The 22762-nt window shown below is 35.1% G+C and overlaps 1 protein-coding gene across 29 annotated transcripts in view; it reads left to right on the forward strand.

Annotated features, from left to right (window-relative positions):
* Positions 1–22762, forward strand: part of NEK1 (NIMA related kinase 1) — a 44276-nt gene that overhangs the window by 14385 nt on the left and 7129 nt on the right. For 12 of the 29 annotated variants that reach the window (XM_072928387.1, XM_072928385.1, XM_072928390.1 and 9 more), the window contains 20 exons: positions 43–200; positions 2461–2520; positions 2661–2708; positions 2801–2872; positions 5886–6067; positions 6150–6281; positions 9599–9701; positions 12634–12717; positions 13247–13330; positions 13830–13922; positions 14943–15038; positions 15523–15696; positions 17133–17201; positions 17283–17517; positions 18605–18757; positions 19418–19603; positions 20184–20304; positions 20504–20586; positions 21498–21715; positions 22282–22436. In XM_072928387.1, the coding sequence (XP_072784488.1) occupies positions 43–200; positions 2461–2520; positions 2661–2708; positions 2801–2872; positions 5886–6067; positions 6150–6281; positions 9599–9701; positions 12634–12717; positions 13247–13330; positions 13830–13922; positions 14943–15038; positions 15523–15696; positions 17133–17201; positions 17283–17517; positions 18605–18757; positions 19418–19603; positions 20184–20304; positions 20504–20586; positions 21498–21715; positions 22282–22436 (2506 nt within the window). Of the gene's footprint in view, positions 1–42; positions 201–2460; positions 2521–2660; positions 2709–2800; positions 2873–5885; positions 6068–6149; positions 6282–9598; positions 9702–12633; positions 12718–13246; positions 13331–13829; positions 13923–14942; positions 15039–15522; positions 15697–17132; positions 17202–17282; positions 17518–18604; positions 18758–18884; positions 18947–19417; positions 19604–20183; positions 20305–20503; positions 20587–21497; positions 21716–22281; positions 22437–22762 lie in introns of those variants that run through there. The other 17 variants (XM_072928389.1, XM_030271359.4, XM_072928393.1 and 14 more) reach the window with 16 other exon arrangements.

Here is a 22762-nt window from a genome sequence, read left to right on the forward strand (position 1 = left end):
CCAGGGTTTTTTTATTGTGGGTTTTTTTTTTTTTGTTTTCAGCTCAAAGACCAGTTCAAGAACCAACACTGACTTCAGTTGCACCAGCTCAGAAAATTACCAAACCTGCTGCAAAATATGGAGTGCCTTTAACTATCAGGAAGTCTTGTGGAGCACCTAAAAAGCCTAATGAGAAGAAGCCATTGACTAAAATTAGACAGGTAAGAAACCAAGTTAGTTAAATTGAGCTATTTTGTTCATACCTTATTTAAATACTATGCCTTTGTTTTCAAAATGTCTTGGTATGTGGACATGCCTCATGCACCTGCAGAGAAAGTAGAACTAGTAGTTTAAATGCTTGGCTTGCTTCATTATTGACTGTTTGTTTAGTTGGTTTTAATATATTTTTTGTAAACACCTACTTTAGGCTTGGGTTTTAATTCCAAAGCTGAATTACGTTTGTGTGTTTTCATTTGCTTTGTTGGTGTTAACCACTCTTAGAAATACTGGAGGCCTGTCAGGTATACCAAGATCATTGACACTGGATAGGAACCTTTGCATCTTTTTTCTTAGTTCCAAAATAATTTCAAATTTTCAAAACAGGCAAACTTTTGCTAGCCATTTTACAAAGTATTGTTAGGCAGAGGAACTGTGTAATTGAAAGAGAAATTTCCCAGATTTAATTCCATGAGATAATGAGAAAGTTTTCTGTATACTGTCATAGAGTACTTCTGATCTTTCTTCCTGTTGTGTTGTCTTCTTTGTATTTCTTATTACATAAAATTTTTATTCTCTCTCTCTTTATTATGAGTTATTTATAACTCATGGTCAGGAGTTGGTTTTGCTACAGCTAGTTTTGAGCTATATGCACATGCCAAATAACTAGCAACCAAGAGGCTGCTGCTTCAGCAAGAGAACTAGTTCAGATTTTATTCTGAATAAATAACATGGTTGTTGTTGAGGGATTTGTTTTGGGGTTGTTTTCTTCCTTCTCCAATGGCACTTCAGGAAACATAATACAAAGACCTCTGTCCATGTGCCAAACTTGTAGGTGGATAGAAAATTATCCTTGAGGTGCAAATTATCTGTGAAGTTCAACATTATCAGAGGTTTAGAGAAAAGTTCATTGATCACACAAGCCTTGTTGGCTCTTGAAACACAGTTTGAAAAAGCAAGAAGGGAGACTGTAGACTTCTTGTGTGACCTTATGAAATCATGAGGTTTATGTGTTTTAAGGCTCAATTGGAAGGCCATCTATGGGTCTTTGTCATGGGTTTCACAGCCAACACTTAACCAACTTGCCTTGAGACTTAATGTGGCAGGGGAGAGACTGAAGAAATATCCTCTTCACACATGTAAGGAGTCAGTAATGCTATGTTTAGACAGTCTTTTTGTGAATTGTACCTCGTGATAAGATGTGGGATAGAAACAATGGCTACAACTTAATATAAATCTTCTTCTCTGAGTCTGAGCTTGCAGATGTTAGCTGGCTTTTCAGAGGAGCATGTAATAATTGTCTCCTTTATTTAGTAATATTTCATTAACATTGTATTATTACAAGTCTCGAAAGTTTCCAACTTCTTCAATACTTGATTTTAAATTACCCATTTGACTGCATGTTGTCAAAACAAAATACTGTGAAGCTCTGTGTGTTCTAGTATGTTCAGAGAAACAAATCTTTAAAAGTAATGATGGCTTTTTTGAGAAGATTAAACAGCACATTTTGTTAACTATAGCCGCTTCTTTAGCAGATAGTCAGTGGTGACTGTGTTGTCATAGGCAACAAGAACCTTAGTTAAGAGTTGGAACCAAGTGAAGTACCACCAAGCAAAAGAGCCCTAGTATAACCTTCCAAGTAAGAGATTCTTAATATCTAGGCCCTCTCAAAGAGTTTCTATAAAGAAAAGGTTGTAATGAAGAGTGATACTACCAAAGAAGAAAAATTAAGACAAAACAAATTTAAAAAATCACTGCCTTCAGCTTTTGAAAAACTTTTAGTACAGGATGAACAAGTACCCCTATAGCCTAGCAGTCCTTTTCACTTCAAACCTCCTGAATAATCAAGTATTTTAAACCCATTTAGTGCACACTCAGTTGTGACTTCAAGAATATGTTTTCTGATAGAATTTTTCTCTCATTCTGGCGCCATGCTGTCTAATTTGAAGTATCACCTTTCATGCAGGCATTTCCAACTTCATTGATGAAAATTACTCTAGGAGAAAAAAAGAGGAAAACATTTGAAGTATCATGAAATCATCTGTTTTCAAACTGAGCAAAAGCCAAATCCACAGCAAGAATGACAACATACAACATTGAAACCTTTCTTCCTCATCTTTTTTCCCCAAACATTATATAGCAATGATTTCTTTTTTTTAATATTCATGGACATACACCGGCAATTGGATCCGTACCCCATCTTGATAGAGAGTTGACAGAGTAATGACTCAGTAATAAATACCAAATTATATGCTTATTTTTCAGGAACCTTCAAAAAAGAAAAGGTTAGAATTGCCTGAAAAAGAAAAACGACAGAGAGAGCAGGTAGACAAGAGTATTCAGATTTTTCTTTATTCCCCCACAGAAATGTTAATGACATACTTTGTGGTGTGGTGTGTTGTGTAAGAATATGCAGTAGTTTGATTTCCCAGTTCCGTAACATGTTTAATCCTTACACATTGCAGATCAGTTTACCGAAGGCAGATGAAATGAGAAGATTGGAAAAAGAAAGGGTAAAATATGTTTAAAATGTGTTAAGAGTGAAGTTCAATTTTTACTTAGTGGTTCCTTGAATTTTGTTTTCCTGTATTGTTTTCTCCTTCAGATGGAACGAATAAACAGAGCCAGGGAACAAGGATGGAGGAATGTGCTTGGTTCAGGTGGAAGTGGTGTTAAGGTTGGCAGCAGATGCAGAAATGTGCAGTCTGTTCTCCCCACCTTTGATTGTATGAAATGGTCTTCTCTTTTCAGAAGGATTTGCTCTTGGAGGTCAACTCTTGAGGCTGTCCATTATTAATCTGTGGATAAGTTGAGATAGACTGTAACAGCTCCTCCCTGGCCTTTTGGAGATTATGTGCAATTTTCATTTTTAATGTTTTTAAATTTCTCTTCTCTTCTGCTAGTAATCTCTTCTCTTTCTGCTAGTAATGGTTTTCATGCACCACTTTCTTATTTCCACGCCTGCTTTCGCTACTTTTCCTGTGCTTAGTGTATGCATGAGCAGCTTTTTTCACATTCAAATTTGTTATTGAATTTTTTTGTTCCCAGGTTTTCGTATTATAGTAATGGACCTCTTTCCCAGTATTAAACACTTATTTCTAAACATTCCTTGTTACTTAGCAACATAAGTGTTTCTATATATCTATAAAATGTTCAGGAGGGGGGTAAAAATTTATGAGTAAATCTAATTCTTTTTTTAATGCAGTGTGCTGTTTATTCATTCACTTTGTTTGTAATTTAATCTGATTCCCATGACTGTTGCCTTTTCCCTATTTGTGCATGGCATAGTTTCATGGAAACATAACTGTCCTGGAAAGTAGTCTCAAGTTAGTTGATTATAAGGGTCTAGGTACTTTCATCAGACAGAGCCAGTGCAGGAATTTATGGTGAGTCTATCTGACAATAGAAAGTGGATTGAAACACAGGGATTTGTTGTGGTGGTAGTGAGTCTTATGAAAATTCTGGGCATAAACATGTTCAGTAGGGTTTTTGTAATCAAGCTTTGACTGAGCAATAAAGTCAAAATGGTTAGAGGTTTTATTGTTATTCCTTGTACAAAAATGGGGAACACACAAACACCAACCACGTTTCAGTAGCTGCTTATCAAATATTTCCTTTCAAAATAGATAACATCTTTGGATGTGTGCCACACTTCATATAAGTAAAGCTTAAATATAAATACAAACTTAAGCATACCAGACTTTAAAAACTACAAAGTGCTAATTTAATTTTTTTTAAAAATTGAAAAAATTGAGTTTTCTTCCTGTGTTGTCCTCCTCTCCTTCAAGATCAAACTGGCAGGCACCAATACAAGCTTCCATACAACATGATAAACATGCATCCTCACATTTGGATGAGAGCTGTATGTGTTCTTGAACACAGTGTTTCTGATTAACTCAGTTTTACTGTGAACATAGAAACTGTTCTATTGTAGGTCCAGCTGCATTGTTATCTGTATTCTTAGTTATCTAGGGAAACTGTGGCCAGTGAGTGTGTCTGTTTTCACTAAGTGTCACTGGTGTAAAACATCATTGTAGGTGGAAAAATCATTGAGATATCTTCTTCAAATTGGCTAGTTGAGTACAAATCATACTGCAGGCTGCTAGCTTACCATCATTTCAGGTTTCCATATACTATTATAATATTCTTACTTTATTATCTTTCTCCTTTCTCCAGCATGAAAGCAGTATATCCAGGAACTCCCTCACAGTGCAGTTGAATAGCATTGCTCGAGCTTTCCAATAACACAAGCCATATACAGCCTCTTACAAAGGCACAACAGAGTCATGCATTGCATGATTCTGTCCTCCTGTTTTCTTTTCTGTTTGGTTTGCTGGCGCCTCTTTCTGAGGAAAAGTAGAGGAAGACATGGCAAGTGTTTGGCTTTGAGTTTGTGGTTCTAGGATGAACTGCAACTGTTCTCCTGACTGTTGATGAGCACTTGCTTAATTTAATTTGCCTGAAGAATGGTGATCATTCTCTAGTATTTCTTTAGATTTTGGAAACTGGACTCTAATAATAATATGTGAAACCTTGAATAGTGTCTTAGACTCTTAGACTTTTCCTTCTGTTTGTAGAAATCATAGTCTTGTATAGTTTTTTTATTCAGACCAACAATGTACCGCATATTTGTTTGGATGCTTAGATAAATCCTTGATTTAGTACTCTCATCTGGATTATGGGGAGCCATTGATGGCACTGAACAACTGAAACTCAGAATGTGAGATAAATTCTGTTGTCAAATACAGTCTCTTCAAGAACTTCTAAACAGGCAGTCTTAAACCTGTCACATCTGTACTCCCTTGTTTGAATTTTTATTAAATACTTCAGACCACTCTGGAAGGTAGATTGAAACAAATTCTATAGATTTACTAGATTGAAACAAATTCCATAGATTTACTACCATGGGCTATTTGACTGCTTCCCCCAGGCATGAAGGAAACATTTTTATGCATGTGCTGACAACCTTAACCTTGTTTTGCCAGTTTCATATTTTCTGCATCCATCCTTGGCTATTACTGTACACAGCTGCTTGAAACATTATTTTCCTCATTATTTTCACTTGAAAATTCTGCAGGAATTTGAATGCTTTGAGAATGTCAGGTATAATTTGCACAAAGCGGTACCTTGTGGTAGGTGTTCCCCTGATCTTAACTTTAGTAGAGAAGCATCTCAAGTCTAGTGATGGAAATCAAGTGATGGATTGGGTGGCAATGGGGGTTCTCAGATAAAGCTGCACTTAGTGCCATTCAGCAAACTTAAAACTATTCTTGACTGTTTCCAGCTTAATGAAAAAAAATGTGTTTGGCTATAAGTCACTTGTTACTACTTCAGTTGGAATTGTATCACTTTTTTTGCTAAAACTTCGATTTTGGCCATGTGCTATTATCTCTGTTTACACTTCAATGGGGTAATTTTCAGTGACTTCCAAAATGTTTGAGAGATGGCTCATGTATAGCTGGACTATTTTTAAAGGAAGGTAAAATGGTGTTTTATTCTGGACTAATAAAAAAAAAAAAAATTCTGTCTTGTAATTCATTATAATAGGGGCATGCCAGGGATAAAACTAGGACAAATTTAGAATCATTGCAGAATATGTTAGTGTTATTACTCCGCTGAAGAGGTAGAAATTGAAAGAGCCTATTAAGAGCAGTATTTGTGATTTCCACCCTACCCCTTTTGGTTTCCAGGCACCATATTATGTTGGTGGAGGTGGTGTTGGTCCTTTTCCTGTGTCTTCCAGAGGACGCTATGAACACTATCATGCTATTTTTGACCAGATGCAACAGCAAAAGGAAAATGTCTTCAGAGTAGCTGAAGAGAGGGAAGCCAAATTGAGGGCGAAACTACAAGACCGAGGAGTTGTTGAAAGGTATGGCTACCTTCCATTAGAAGCTACATGTGTTCTGCTTTAGATGAAAGTAATGAAAGTTAATGTACGTATTTATCTACAGAGGAATTCCACCTGGAACACGTCCAGGAGTTCCTAAGGGACCTGCAGGTCATCACCATTTACCCGATGTTGGTGCAGTTAGGAAAAAAGTGAAAAGATTGAAGGAAGTGTCTAAACAAGCCAATGCAAACAGGTTGGACTATGATAATCTGTGAATCTGTCCCTCCATGTTAGATTCTTGTTCTGTGTCTGGTTTCATTTAGTAGTTGAGCATGTCTCAAAATCACTTCTATTCGTTGGTATTGTGCTGTCTGTCGTGTATTAGACCCTCGCAGACCACAATTCTTTTAGAGCCAATGGAGATCTTGGCTTTTACAAAAATGGAAAAAATAGTTTACTAACCAAATGTACCTAAAGTAGATTTCAGACAAAATTGTTGGCTTAATGTGGTTGCACATAACAACATAAGCCTCCTTCACTTTGTTCATCGTTCCACTTTTTATGTTACTGACAAGACGCTTCTTTCTCCCACCATTTTATTCTTCCTGCCTTCTCTGCACCTAAGTGTTTGTAGTACTGTGGAGTATCTAGAATGATCCCAGAATTGTTGGCTCCTGTTTATTGATTGGTGGAAAACTTCTAGGAGCTTTCTTCATTGAGATAGGAATGCCAGATGTTGTAATGGTGTGCAACCTCTAATTCAGTATTCAAATAGTGAATTAGAAGATCTAAGTCTAATTACAGTAAATAGGTATTTTTAAATATTAAAGGACTGTAGGCAAGTACTGATTTTCTTTTTAATGTTTTTTCTCTTTCAAATATCTTCTTCAAAACTTATATGCTCTCCTTTGGATCTCATAATATTGCCCAAAGAACTATGTTTGCAGTTGTGACTAGTAAATGGGAAAATACTATTTTCCTGGAAGTTTAGTACTGTGAACATTACTGACTAACTTTCCTAGAGGCACAAATTTTCTCCTTCATTATTCAAATTTTTGCAGAGCCAATTATCTGTTCCATGGAGGAAGAAATAAATGGAGTTAATGTGAGAAACGTGGCCAAATAAACAATTCATTCTTATAAACTAAATTAATTCAATTTTATGTTCTAATATAATATGTATTTGCAATTATAGATTTTTTGCTATTTTAAAATTTGCAGCAATAACATCATGCTTAAAAATGATATTACAATTCTGAAAGCTCTGAGGTATGTTTTACATTTGTTCTAGTAGGTTGGACTGTTGTGAGATAATTAAATTTTTTCCTTCCAGTACTGGAAGATATCTTTTGCCAGCTGTAGTTAAATGTATTTCCTCCTCTATTTATTCTCAGAGATTTGTACAAAGCACACAATCCACAACTCTTGCCTAGATTAGGAAACAGTTTGACTCATACATTTGAAAATGGTAGATTATATTTGTCTATATATGGATAAAGTGTTTTAAATATTTTAAAATGGAGAGAAATGATAGCAGAGTGCTGCAAATTACAAATAACACAGAGACTGGAAAGAGAAACAAATTTAGCATTTCTCAAATACATGAATTCAGATGCGCTCAATGAAACACTGTCCAGAAGTTTCAAAATAGGTAGAGATTGGATTTTTTTCTGTTTATAAACTGGATTACTGTTACCTGTAAATTGAGGTGCTGTTTCTTAGCATCTTAAATGTGTTAAGAATTTGTATGTTACCTAGAAGCATTTTTATTACCATAACCAGCCTAGCTGTATTTCCATCCTGAATTTAATTCTTCCAGCTGAAGGCAAGTGTTCATGATGTTTCACTCAAAGAAGGAATTTAAATAACAAGAACTTTGTTAATGATAGTCAATTTAGGGCATTTATTGAAGAAGCTGAGAAATCCTCAAGTTGAAGTATTTTTCATTGTACCACCACTATTTTAAAGCTAAGTATATTCAGTGTCAACGATCTTGAAAAATTGTCTCAGGTGGAAGTGCGGCCCAGAAGAAATCTAGCTGAAATGTTGTAGGAAAATGAGTCACTCACCTTTTGAGTAAGAAAAAACGTTTTCATGAAATATTCATAAAATTTTGAGATAAGCTGTTCCTGTGAATTTGGTTTGAGACAAATAGAACTGTCTTGGTTTGGGTTTTTTTGCAAAGACCTCTCCTCCAACACTGTAATGTTCATGATGTGTGACAAACTTCAGCTGCATGACAGGGCTTTGCACAGATTTCACTATCCACCAATTGAGTTCATATGTAGTTAAAAAGTAGAGTAAAAATCTTTTAGTGAATCAGGTATGTGTACACAAACATTGGCAAGTGTTTGTTTCTTTACCAGTAACACCTGTGTGGATTGTCTTGCTTTTTCAGAGCAATGTTTTTTTTATTGTATCAAAGTGGTTTTATCTCTGTCTTCCTTTTAACGAATTGTAGCATGTGGAAAAAAATTCATTTCCTTTTTGACTGGTGGATGAAGGGGCAAAATAATAAAATGCAAGTGTTTTAATCAGTGTGCTAATTAATTATTAATTACTAGAGCTTCCTATATTACAAAATTATTATTTCTTTAACTGCCTCAGTCTAATGGATTATTGTTATCAGCATATTCCAATTTCTTCCTGACTGTTGGCAAACTCCCAGTGGTCCTCAGTTAAAGGAGGCTCAGGGAACCTTGGAAAGGCCTCATCATTCTACCATTTGTAGAATATCTTAAACCACTATTTCTCAGTGTTTTGGTCTTATTTTAATATGAAACTTACTTCTAAGGAATTTGTTAGACTCTGGTTCCTCAATGATGTTATAAATGTACTTGCAGAGTTGCAGGATGCTCAGTTATGGTAAACTAAATGTAGCCTTCTTGTCTTCTTAGGCAGGTCCCTGTCATGGGGTGAAACTTGTCATAAAACAATCATCTGCTTAGGGCTAATTCTAGGGTAGGAAAACTCCTTCACAGACCCTTTGAAAACAAACAAACAAAAAAATCCCCCAAGAATCCCTAAAAGAATTGCCAGAACACTCTGAGAATAATAGCACTGTAGTAATTCCCTAAGTGGTAAAAGCTCTTAGTGCAAATATAGGGCAGTCCTGAAAGGCTGTCACAGTATTGACCTTACTGATTGGCTCATGTGATGAGTTCTTGCTTGTCTCTGAAGGGAAATCTTGAAGGAATCTTCTTTTTTACAAATTATAACAGTATTGAAACAAGCTGAGACACTTCCAGAAACAATCATACCAAGATTGTGTTTTGACATTCATTTTTCTTTCAATGTCAAGGATCTGGAAGGACAACAGTTCAGTGTTTTGGATTTATTTTTTTAATAGTTCTTCTCACTTTTACTAAGTCTATTTTCCTCCATTTTGTGGAAGTCTGACTTGTATTTTGGCTGATGAAGGACAATTTTAAATATGTCTTGCTCATATGAAGTTACTTTTTTCCCTGTGTGTTCTAGTTAGAATAAGTGTGGGGGTAGGACAGTGGGGGTGGTGGTGTTTACAGTGTCATATTTCAGAGATGTTCATCTTGCTGTGTTGAAATTACTCAGGCAAAAAGGATGGATAGCTGCAGATAGAGCAAAGCAAGTTGAAGAATTCTGGCAACGAAAGAGAGAAGCCATGGAAAACAAAGCTCGAGCTCAGGGACACATGGTATGAAATCTGGTCTTCTTGTCTGTATTACTGTTTCAGCATGCTTTGTGAGTCTTTGAAGTAGCATCAGAAGTGAAATGCTGACTAAATATTTTCCTTAAGTGTTGAAAAAACCAGAGAGAATGGGAGATAAGTTTTCTGCATTTTGTTGCTAATTTTAATAAAACGTAACATAATAATGTACATTTCTCATTACTTCATGCTTATTAACAAAGGAAATTATCTTTGTTTACGTGTATCTAACTTACTATTGTGAATTTTAGAAGATTCATTTGCATTTTTTTTCTGTTTATACTTTGGAGTATTGGTTAAAGTTAAACTTCATGTTATACAGTAGCTTGAACTGAAAATGAAGTTTGATTAAACTGATACAGATAATGATCAGACATAGTGGTGCATGCTAGGCAAACATTCTGCTTATTAAAAAGGTATTAAAAAGTCATCCATATCTGTCAATATTGACTCTTCTAAAACCTTTACTCTTTAGAAACTAAGTAGTAGATAGTGTCATCAAATGTTCTTTATGCTTACGGTTCTAAATTCAGTATTCCTTTAGAAAGTTTGTTTAAAACATATATGTGTTTTGATAATATGGAGGGTTTTACCTTTTGAGTGCTTCTCCACACTATTCATATGCAATTGAGTGACAATATCTTTGTCAGCTGCTGAAATTGTACTGACTGTGGTGGAATAGCAGTGAGATGAGACCAACTGCAGATTTACAGCAGCATCTCCTGAGTTATACCTGATAATCAGATTGATTTAAAGCCACGTCTTAATGTCAGGGATTATTTCACCTACTGTAAGCAATTTTTAGCTGGTTTGATTCACTACTTTGATGAAGTATCCTTAGATTAGTATGTATGTTGTAAAATACGAGTCTTCCTCTCTAAAACAATGGTTCTGTTTTTTAAAGCCGTCAAGACCGGTAAATAATTTTGAAAAAAAATGATCAATTCTTGTCATTACCTCTTCTTGGACAAGTTGTTGGTAGTACCATGTCTTCTTAGCAGTTCGCAGTATCAGTACTGCATCCATTTTGTTCTTGACTTTGTTGGCATTGGTATGAATTTGTGATCAGTTAATTTAAGATACCCAGTTATTTATGTTAATGTTTTTCAGTTATTTCTAATGTGTTCAGTGAGGTTAAATGTTTCAATCTTTGATGGGTCCCATAATAAAACAGGGAGGTTGCTGAACAGTTAAATAAGTAACTTCCAGATGTTTAAGACTTATAACTTGAAGCCAGAGTACCAAGTCCATTTCTGGATTTGTCATTGAAAGTATAAGTTATCAACAGCTTCCTTCTATTTGTGCAGGAAAATAATTTGACTAGCTGGCAGTTGTTCTTATATAAAGATGGGACTGTTGTTTGGACAATGTTGATCTGAAAGGAGAAATCAAAGCTAATAGTCAGCCTTTTGTCTGATGACTGGCACTAATTTACCCAGCTTCTATAAAATTTAATTGCTGTCAATTTTAATTTGCAACTGACAGTCTAAATTTGACTCAGTAGCTGAGTTGATGGTACTTTCAGAGATCTGTTTTTAAGACAGCTGCTGACCTAATTTGCTACTTCACTGTAGCTTTGTGGCATTGCAAAACATGAGTCCTGATCTTTGAAAATTTAATGTAAGCAGATGAGTAAAATTAAGAATCTACAAGAAAAGAAGATCCAGTTTCTTTCTTAAGAGCAGTGATATAAATCACCATCAGTGATGGAAATAGCTAAAATAACTTCAATGCTAGAACAAAGAACAATGAAATTCCTTCTGTAGTTCCAGTAAGCTTTTATAAAGCTCAGGAACATGTGTTAAAAATAGAACCAATAACATGTATTAAAAATAGAACCAAATATTTTCTGAAAAGATTAATATGGAATATATTCTTTTACATTTTGTGTGGCTTAATGCTCAAGCTGAAACCAGCACCCATGGAGCCCTTAGGAATGTATAGAAACTACTCTTCCACAAAATTAGTTTAATTTGTTCTCTGATCCCCTGGTCACTAAACCACTGAAGTGCGGTATCCTTGAGCTATTTATTTTTCTCAATCTGAGAGATTATTTAACCAGAATATTTGGATTCAGTCAATAACCTTACTGGAGTATTGACTTACTGGTAGTTCTCTACACACAAGCTTGAGAAAGCCAAAGCCCCAGGCATTTTATAAGGCAGAAGGTCTATCACATGTATGTATGCTTGCTGTCTTTATGGTATGTTGCACTAACAAATCGAGGAGTTTTTAAAGTGTTCAGAAAAGAATTGTGGTATATCATTAGTAAAATAATTCAAGTATTATTTATTTTAATGCAAGCAGAAAATATGAAGTTAAATGATTCTTGTACTGTTCTACACAGAACTTTCTTAAAGGTCAAAATCCTTCTGTTGACAAGTCACAGAGTACATCACATGAACCAGCCTGTACACTGCATGTATATTAGACATTTAGCTCAGCTTGTTAGGTGTAATGAGTATATTTAAGTGCTTTTTAGATTTTTGAGTCATCATTGTTAAAAAAGCTTAATCTAAGAACATAAAAAGATTCCACTTTCTATTTTAGGCTTAACTTAGCAATGGCAGAAATTCCAACCCTGTGCCAGCCACCATTTTTATATAATCCAGATGTACAAAACTTACACCCATCAAAATTTAGGTTTTCTAACCTAAATTTTCTACAGCATGAGATAATTAGAATTGAAGGAAGAAGGCAACTATATTCTTAGAGCTCTTGTCTCTCTCTTTGGCTACTCAGAATTTTTAGTTACTACTGTCATATGTTTCATGTAAGTGAAAAGGGCTTTTTGGTTAAATTCAGAACATCTGCAGATCTTTGATGGATTTGGTTTCTTATAAGTGAAGAGTTATTGGATCAAGCAGATAATTTTACTGCCCCAACCACCTTAAATTTGATACCATTAAATGGCAAACAGGGTACACTGCAAAACCTGGCAGATACCTATGGAGGCAGGTCCATTTCTGCAAGAGGAAGGAAATCCAGAAACAAGGAGGAAGAGGTATGCTTGCTGCATGTTTGCCACTTTGCTCATCACAAAAATAGCACTATTTTGACCTTGACTGCACCCAGTTTCCTTGCATGGTTCTGTCTGTGTAACAAAATTAAAGGACTTTCTTAATTTCTAGGAAATAATTTACTGTTAATGTACTAAAGTTTGTCTGTGTTTCATTCTTTTGGTTTTTAAAATAATCAAAATAGTTGTTGCTTACATCAGTCTGTCTCAGAGAGGTTCTTGAATTCGCTACACCTAGGTATCACTATATCCTAATCCTGTGATAAATGCAACCTTTTCTAGCTTTCAGTAATGTAAAATGTAGTTATAATTAATACCGATGAATTCAAATTTTCTTTATTTTAATTACATGAGAATTTTTCTGGAGATTGGTATATGCTAGTGAAGCCATAACAATAATGTTGGGGTATGGTTCACCCATTTTATTTCTTTATGGAATTTGATATATTTTAAGTTAACCATCCTAGAGAGAGTTTCCATAGAGCCAAAACTTTTTTTCATTTCATTGCATTAGGAATATTTGGCAAGATTGAGACAGATCCGGCTACAAAACTTTAATGAACGTCAACAGATAAGAGCAAAACTTCGTGGAGATAAGGTTGGTTTAAAAATTATTTTAAATACTTATGGAAGTTGAGTGTGGGGTGTGTTCTTTTACCCCTGGTGGAAGACTTTTGTTTTAGGCAGTTTTATGTAGACATATATTTTAGACAGTGTATATTGTGAAAAAAACTATAATTCTAGAGCATCAATCCTTTGTTGTATACCTCACTTTCAGAACATGCAGCAGTGATGAGGGGTAGCAGGTGACAGCCCAGCATTGTAGGCTACTTTCCTTTCAACAAGAGACACATTACTTTTTTCCTGACTTATTAGAGCTTCACATCTTTTAAAACCAATCCTCCCTGAAAAACCAAACAAATAAACTAATCCCCCACTGATCTCAGAGATGAGGCTGTGTTCATGTAGACATTGCATTTAAGCAAGGAGTTAGTGAAACTCGCCCATGTTAGTAAATACAATCAGTTAAAATATTCTGCCTAGGCACTCATATCAGTCAGCTTTTAAATACATGAACTGATGATAATTCCCTGAAGACTTTTACTTTGCAGAATGAAGCTGCGAGTTCTGATGGACAGGACTCTAGTGAGGAAGCAGAACTGAAACGCAAGAAGATAGAAACACAGAAGGTAAGTGTGGAATGGGAAGAGATGGAAGTTACTGTTGTCAAACATGTTTTATATCTCATGAGTTTTCTTATATTTCATTTTGCTATCAATAGTTTGTTCATGTATCCACTGCAAGGGGGTTGGGGGGAGGGGTGTTTAACTGTATAGAGCAAACAACTCTGTTCAGCTGCTTTATCTTGGTAGTTTTAAAACAAGCTGAGACGTTGTGTAGTCTGTCCTTACAAGTCAAGTGTTTTTTGCTATCCCAGTCTTTGAAATTTATCTCTAGGGTAGCTTTAGTCCTAGTGGCAATTTGGTATAACTAGGACAGCATAAAGGGTAAGGAAGATATACCTTAGATAACACCTTTATTTTAGTTAAAGAATAAAGAAAGGCAAAACTCCTTAAATGGGCTGACATGGGTTATATGTGGATTGGAACGTGCATTATATAACCCTGTGTTGAATTACATTTAAAACAGATGCATTTCACAGAAATACAGTGTTTAATTAGAACTTTATTCCATGTGGTGGTTTTATATCAATAACTATTTCACAATACTGTACATAGCAAGTATTGCTCTTATCTATTCTATGATGTTCCCCCACCATCTGCAAAGTACAGTGTAAAAACAAGTTAACCTTATAACCTACCCTGAAAACTAAAGGTGAGACAGCAAGTGAAGCTCTTTGTGTATGAGTAAGTTGGTAAAATTTAAACTGAGTATTTAATTTTTTTTTATTAATGCATTTGTCTTCAAAGATAATTTTAAGTAGAGTTTCTAATTTTACATTAGTCTCTTTAAGATTACGATGTACACTAAAAATACAACCATCCAAATCAAGAACTGCAATTAAATTTTGAGGAGTTGCCATTATTTCAACATAGATGATCAGTTATTATACATGTGTGGTGATTTTATCAGTAGAGTCCTCCTTTCACAGTCTATACAGTCATATAGAAGAATATTCCTTCTTAAGATGTTCCATGAAATAGACTGCTGATGATTTTAAGTTGATTTATTTTGCTTGTTTACTGTAGGCCCATGCAAATGCTCGTGCAGCAGTTCTGAAGGAACAGTTGGAGCGAAAGAGAAAGGAAGCATATGAAAGAGAGAAAAGAGCCTGGGAAGAACATGTAAGAAAATAAATCTGTTACATGTGGTTGAAGTATGTAGGGCCATATCTTTGTATAAATAAAATCCTATACTGTGATTTTTCAAAACAAGTAGTTCTGAAATTGAAGAGAGTATTTTGTGTCAGTTAGAATTCCCTAATTAGAAGCCTAATGTTAGGTATGCTTGCAGGAAGACTTCTGAACATCATACCTAAGAATCATTAGGATCACCCCAGCTATCTTATTAATCGTCTGTTAATGACCAAAACTTATTTTATTTTCTTTTACTTGTGTGTGCTATGGAACAAGTCCAACTAGTAATATTATGACTAGAAAAAGCAGGATGTGAAGCTGACAAACTGACATGCAATGGGCAGTTGTCCTTTGTATAAATGTGTGGCATTATTGTCCTTTTGTAAGGATTACATGAGCTTAATTGATTATACTGTATTTAATGTGCAAAGTCCTAATCGTTGATGTAATTTTTTTAATTGCATCTATACAGCTGATTGCAAAAGGGGTAAAGAATCCTAACGTGCCTTTTCATGGGGAAGCTACAGAACACAGTCCTATGAATGGACTACAAGAGCCTGGAGCAGCTCTTTCTAAGCCACAATTTCCAGTGAAACCTGGTGTACCTGTCATCTCCATGACTTCTGCTTTGAAGGAAGTGGGTGTGGTAGGTACTTTTGTGAAGGGGGTGAAATGAATGGAAAGGAATAAATACTGACTGGAAAGAGAATGTTTAGAGAAAATGTGTAGGTTAGCTAGAAAATAATTTTTTAAGGACATTTGTTGCTTCTAATTTCTTTTCTAGGGAAAAAAAAATTAAAAGAAATCAAAGCTTGGAAGCTGTTGAAACACATCTGTATGCTGAAATTCATGTTTTTGAGCAAAATAGCTTATGATGAGTCCTAGATGGCAGTTTCCATTTTGATCAGGGCAGTTATGTTTAGTTAAAGAAGACATCAACTTCCAGCATTTTCATCAGCCCCTTGAAGAGAGGAGTTAATGAGTTACTTTGTGGAAATGAGCAGATACATTTTGAATGATAGGACTATGTTATATTAATGATTGATTGTTTTCAGTGAGCTTGAATGTGCTGAATATTACTGAGAAGACAAAGCTTAGAATTCTTGAATCTATTAATGCTGTCTCTTCTTATTGTCTAAAAGAGCATCCTAATTTCTCTTCTGCATGCTCTCTGTCCTGATACTGTAAATACAATTGAGTTTACCTCAACTGCTTTGTTACAATTGTGAAACTGAGCAGATGAGTGTAACCTTGTACAATTTAAATTTTTAACACAGTGTGTTAATTTGAATGCTAGCTTTTGTACTTTTACCTAAACTATTTCTAAGTTTTAGTGTAGTGTGGTACTTTATACTGTATTCAGCCCTGAAGGCTGTAACTATGGGAATAAAGCAAAACTTACACTAAAGAATGTATATAAAACATAAAATGTAATACACTGAAAGGCATCAGTTGATAGCTGGAAAAATAAATACTGTTTTGGACAAGTACTTAAATAATTAGCATATTATTTCCAGTTTGTCTCACAGTGATGCGAGACAGTGACTGTAACAGACTAAAAAATAGCACATAGAGCAATTGGAAATGGAGAATATGAGCCTTGTACACAGATTATAAATTCTACATTTTTGCCTTCAATATGTATTTTGCTTATTTACATTCACTAAATTTGTCTCTTTTCCCTTCTGTTTTTTTCTTCAAAAATTATCCTTGACTCTGTGCTTGCCACTTTTTGGTTTTCTTGTAGAGTTGCTCATTTGTAGCATAGGAATTTGATGGCATCTTGCCGTAGACGTCGCATCTGGCTTTATCTCTACATGTTTTGTCCTCTAAAATGTCATTTGTCTATTTAAATTGAATGATTCACTTGCTGATCACTTTTAGATAGTGATTGGTTCAAAGATGGAAGGTGCCCTTGAAATTTTGTCTTTGGGACAGAATAATACAGAATAATCAAGCATTCTGTTTCAGTCTACCTGCAGTTGTCATTGGAAAGGTTTTATTATGTCTATTACTATTATCAAGATAATTTTTTTCTGACATGTTCTTCTACTTTTTATTTCATGCTTCTGGGACTTAAAGGATGAACATGTAATAAGCGCTGTCCAGGAGTCTGAGGAGGAATTTAAAAAGCCAAATTTTGCAATACAAGTATGTCAAATTATATAGTTTTATTTAGGTATCCTTTTAAGAAAGGCACTATTTTAATACATATGTTGGTCCTTCTTTCAGAATAAGCGAGAAATTCTGAGAAGATTGAATCAAAATCTTAAAGCTCAAGAAGATGAGAAAGGGAAAAAGGAGGGTAAAAATACTTCTGAATTAGCTGGATCTGAAGATGGTAAGGAACAACAAGATGACCAGCAGCCACTTCTGGGAGATAGAAAAAAATGGGAATCTGGGGCATCTGAGTTGGTCGTTCCTCTAGCTCAGCTGTCAATGGAAGATTCTCTCTCTGGAACGGAGTGTAAGTTTTTTGGGGTTTTTTTGTCACCGTGGTATTAGCAAATCAGTTTGTCATGTCTGGTGTGTGTTTTTATAAACCAAGTACTCTTTATTATTATCGTCTTGTTATCAGTTCTTGTTATCAGTTACATGTCACCCACTTCTAAAAAGTGGGTGGTTATGTATTCCCTTAAATAAGAAATAAGGCACAGGCTGAGTAGTTAAACAGCCTGCAGTAGATTCAATAAATAATTTCAAAAATAAATAGTTATCTAATTAAATGTGCAGTTACTTTCTTCATGTCTTTTAAAAAGGCACCAATTTAACAGAAGGAATAAAAAGCATTTAAAATATATGAAAGTTTCTACCTTAACTTGAAAATCCTGTTGTGTTATCAGTAGGAAAAAAAAAAAACAATGGAGGGTTTTTCTCAATTTATATCTGTAACTTCTGTTAAGCCTTCCTTAATTTTTTCTTTTCTTAAATCAAGACTGTTATTCCAGATTTTCTACTCCTGTCTTTTGGTTGGAACCACTTTTTCTTGGTTTCAGTATATCTTACTAAAAGTCTGTTTCACATTGTAGAAAGAAATAAGCATTGATAATGTGACAGACTTGCATCTTTGCATAGTAGTTTTATAGTGCTAGAATCAAGAAACTTCTTTTACTCTGATTTTCTTTGTCAGTTTGTATCCTGTTTTCCTTGGAGGGAGAATTAACAGAAATAAATGTCAAAGGACAGCAAGACAAGAAACTTTCTAGTTTACCATTTCAAGTAAGGTTCAAGAGTATTCCATGCCAATGTTAAACATTCCTGATACTGCTTTCTTTTGAAGTGCCTGAAAAGAGCTACTGCTGCTGTTAAGTTGCATATGACAACTGGTATTGAATAACAGTGTTATCAATTGGAATTGGCAGAAGAAAAACTCTATAGATAAGCACAGTCTTTAGGCTGACTGATTTGGGGTGAGGTGACATGAGTTCTGGTTTTGTCACCTTTTTAGTTTTAAGTTTTGTGGAGGTTGTTTGTTTGATTATTTATTATCTAGAAAATTAGTTTAAATTTCTAATATAGAAAATTTTTTTATATTTGTGTTTGTGTCCCAACAGGTCAAACTCTGGGAGAAGTAATTAAGTTAGATATTGGTGAACCTCACAGGAAAGTCTGGGGCAAAAGCCCAACTGATTCAGTTCTGAGGATCCTAGGAGAAGCAGAGCTGCAGCTGCAAACTGACATCCTTGAGGAACAAGATGAGATAAATGGTAAGCACAGTGGGTAATTATCTGCACTCCAAGTGTAGTGACAGTTTATCTACTAAGAAAAGTTTTGAAGTAATAGAAGCATATTCTTATATTCTCTCTTGCTTTCTACTTCTGGGTGTTGCCTCAGTTCTGAATGTAAACACAAGCTGATACTGGAGGACACCAAAATATTTCAAACTCAGTGAAGTGGTAAGAAATTAACCAGAGTGTGCTGAAAGGAAAGGATCTTCATTTTGCTGAAAAGTCTTAAACTTTGCCTTTTAATAGAAACAATCCTATTTTTTGAAAGGATGTCATCATCTGAATATTGCATTAGATGCTTCCCGTAACTTTGTTGGCAGCATGTGACTTACCATATCAGTTGATTCCACCCCCCCACCACCACCATCCTGGTCAACTCCTGCCTTTAGTTCTTTCTGAGGACAAAAGGACTTACATTTATTCCAGATATAAACTTGTACTAATGATAACGTAACATATGAAATTAAGATTTTAATATTTATACCTTTCTTCTTTATATAGTTGTACTAAAAGCATGTATTTTTTTTTCTGTTTTCTTTAAAGAAATAAAAATTCCTAATTTATCTTATTAGCCACATTGTAGTTTATTACCCAAATATGGTGAAGCACTGTTTAAATAATAGAATCACTTTCTATTAGGTACTGCAGAGATTCTTGAAGGACATCATCAGTCTTCATCAGAGGAGAAGGAAGAGAAGACTTTTCCTCCCATTGCAGCTCCGTCTGCAGTACCAGTAGGTGTTACAAAGTCTGTCATGACCGTACCAGAAGAATCTCAAAGAACTGGGCCCACCCTGGTGCAGAGCAAACCCGTTATGCTTGATGGTAACTCATTCCATCAATAATTCTACTTAGAATCTGTTTATTGAATACAATAAGTGAAGTAACAATCCTATATACTTTTCTGTCTTCCCATAAGTAATGTGCAGTGTTTTATTAACAAATTTTAGGTAGGACCGGGTGCTTTCTATGCCTGTGTTGTTACCTGATTCAGTAATGTATTTAGTAGATTTCCAGAAGCATTTTTGTGTGCCTGTAGAAAACTTTAGAGTACAAATAGAATTTTAAAGTGCTTCAAATATTTTGTTGTTAATTTGGTGGGGTTTTTGTTTGTTTCTCCCCATCAATTGTGCTGGAATCTTTTCTCCTATATGATACCAGCATCTTTTTGATCTCTGGGAGCATGTTGCTGAGGTTTTTAGAAGACATAGTTCATTGGAGCTTTAAGATACTCTTCTGGTATCAGAAAAAAACCAAAACTTTTAGCTTTGGGATGACAGAAGTGTTGCTGTTTCTGCAAAATTATTTAAGCTGAATAATTTAACTATAATCTTAAAATGTATACTCCCCCATCTTCTTGCTTGATTGGAATTAATTTTTAATAAGGTAAATGACTTAATTTTAGAGCCTGATGATTTGGAAGCAGAGGTACTAGAAGAAATGGAAGATAAAATGCACCAGAGTAAGGAGAATAAGGAGTTTCCTAGCACTGTTAATGAAGTGTGGGTACAAGAGAAAGAGGATGCGTAAGTACTCTCTTCTGACCTCTCTCCAGTTCAAACAACTGAGCCTTAACTGAGGTTTTTTTTGACATGTCAGTTAAAATTACACTTAGCTAAAGCTTTATTGCTTGCTGCTGTGTTAGTTTTACTGCACTTGATGACTTCAATAGGATAATGACATTTTTTACATGGCATTTCCCCTTGATGTGATGTGCTATAATAGGGCACAACATGATGGAATAAATGAGGCAGCTTTGGAGAAAGAAGGGCTCAACAAGGTGCAACCACCAAAAGAAGCTCCAGCAGGTCAGTGCAAGTCTCATGTTCCATGGCTTGGCAGTGTGGAGTGCTTAAGCCATCCCTTCTCACTTCATTAACCCCAAAAGAGCAAGTTTTTATTTGCTTCTTCAGTTCTTACTTCTAAAAAGGAAATTTCTGATGGATTAGGAAGACGAATTGTGGATATTATGTTTGCCACTTTGGAGGAAAACATGTTATGAGAAAACTACACTGTGTATAGATCAACAGGACAGTGGCCCATACTGAAAATCAACTTTCTGAATGTTACAGCTTTTTCACGTTACTATTTAGGATGTTATGAGATCTGATTATTTACTTAATAGAAGTATTGCTTTGTTTATACACATCTCAAATTATTACTGAGCTGCAGCTCAATGTTTTAAGTGGCTGCTAATGACAATCTTTTATCTCTATTGCATAGAAGAATTGCTTGTTCTTGAAGGTCTAGGAAGTAACTTCAATAAAAACATTGTCAATACTGTCAAGTATCATTGGTGATATTCTTGCATCTAGTTAAGGGTGGTGTAAGCAAACTGCATGGGTTTTCCCCCAGTTGGGCAAATTATATTGAGATCACTTTAGTGATCTAGTGTAAGGTGATAAGCAACAGGTGAAAATGGATGACACAGTATCAGATATGGACTGGATAATGAGAAAAAACAGAAGGCCTGAGAACAGAACAGGCTATAGCTGAGGGTTGTATATTCTCCAAAAGTTAAAATGGGAAAATTTCACACTGTATTTGTATTTAATAGAATAATCAAAAATATTTTAATACTTTTAAAGTGCTATCTACTTTTCCCTCTAATTGTATTACAGAAATTAGTTAGGTATATTCTCAGTAGTTACCTTTTCCTTAAGTATCTTGGGGTTTTAATCTGGTTAGATGTGTAACAGACTTTCTTTTACCACATCAGAAACTTGTTCCTGTGACTCTCAGCAAGCTGAACCTTTATTCCAGAGGGTGATACAGCCCACAGCTGTACCAACAACCTCACCAGCTCTGTCAGCTCAGTCTTCACAGGAAGAGTCTTTTGTATCTCGTTCAAGTTCCATATCACCAGCAAAAAATAAAGGCAAAAGTTCATTATTGATTGGACTTTATACAGGACTTTTTGATGCAAACGACCCAAAGGCAAGTTTGAATAATGAAAAATAAATACTTTCTTGTTCTGTAGTATTATTCTTACTTTCATATTGAAGTTTAATGAGGCCAGAACAGATGGCACAACTCATTCAGCAGGTGTTTGTATTTGTCAAGCCATGGTCTCTGCCCTGTAGTTCAACTGCACTGTGCTCATGGTATCAGCAATTCTCATGCAGCAGTGAAAGTCTCTGGTTTCACCATTTAGCATTCTATGTTCCAGGTGTTTTTGGAGGAATTCCACTCTTTCTCTGAGACATTACTGAGGGAGTTCATAAAGACATTCCTAACTTGCCCTATCTGCTTTCTCCATTTTGTGCAGTCTTTTAGAATTATCACTCCCTTGCCATCATAAACAATGACTGAACAAGGCATCAAAGTATCTTGTAATTTCTGCCAACCAAGTGATTTTTTTCCTGTAGGATTTAATCTACTAGCGCAGCTTCTGGCTGTGAAGCAGGAAACCTGAAGAACAGTGAAATCTCATTTTAAAGTATTTTGTAAACTCAAACTGTCTTTAATGTTGTTACCAAGCAGGCTTTCTATTGCCTTTGTAGATGTTGAGAACATGTTCACTCCCAGATCTTTACAAACTGTACAGAACATTAGTTGATGTTCCCAGTGTAGCGGACATGCAGCATCAACATAACCTTGAAACAGATGATACAGAAGATGAGCAAGCCAAAGAAGGACCCTCTGACTCTGAGGACATGTAAGTGTATCAAGTTTATCCAGTATTTTAACAGGCATCTTAGTTCAAGAATGTTTTTGGTTAGACACTAACTGTTATACACACTATACCAGCATGGAGTTTTTACCCGTATTTTAAAAATTTTGTATTGAATCACCATTTACTTTAAATCTTGTTCCAGGGATTTAGAAGTTAATGGGGTACACTGCATACAATAGCTGTCTAAATTTCCTTCCCAAAATCTATCCAAGATGTTATTCTGTCTGATGTTTGGAACTTGCATTTTGCTTAAGCAACTCGAAGTTGATTTTCTAGAAATAAAAATTTCTTGAATATTTCCTTTCTTT

The sequence above is a fragment of the Taeniopygia guttata genome, chromosome 4 (assembly GCF_048771995.1).
Source record: "Taeniopygia guttata chromosome 4, bTaeGut7.mat, whole genome shotgun sequence".
In the NCBI taxonomy this organism is placed as follows: Eukaryota; Metazoa; Chordata; class Aves; order Passeriformes; family Estrildidae; genus Taeniopygia; species Taeniopygia guttata.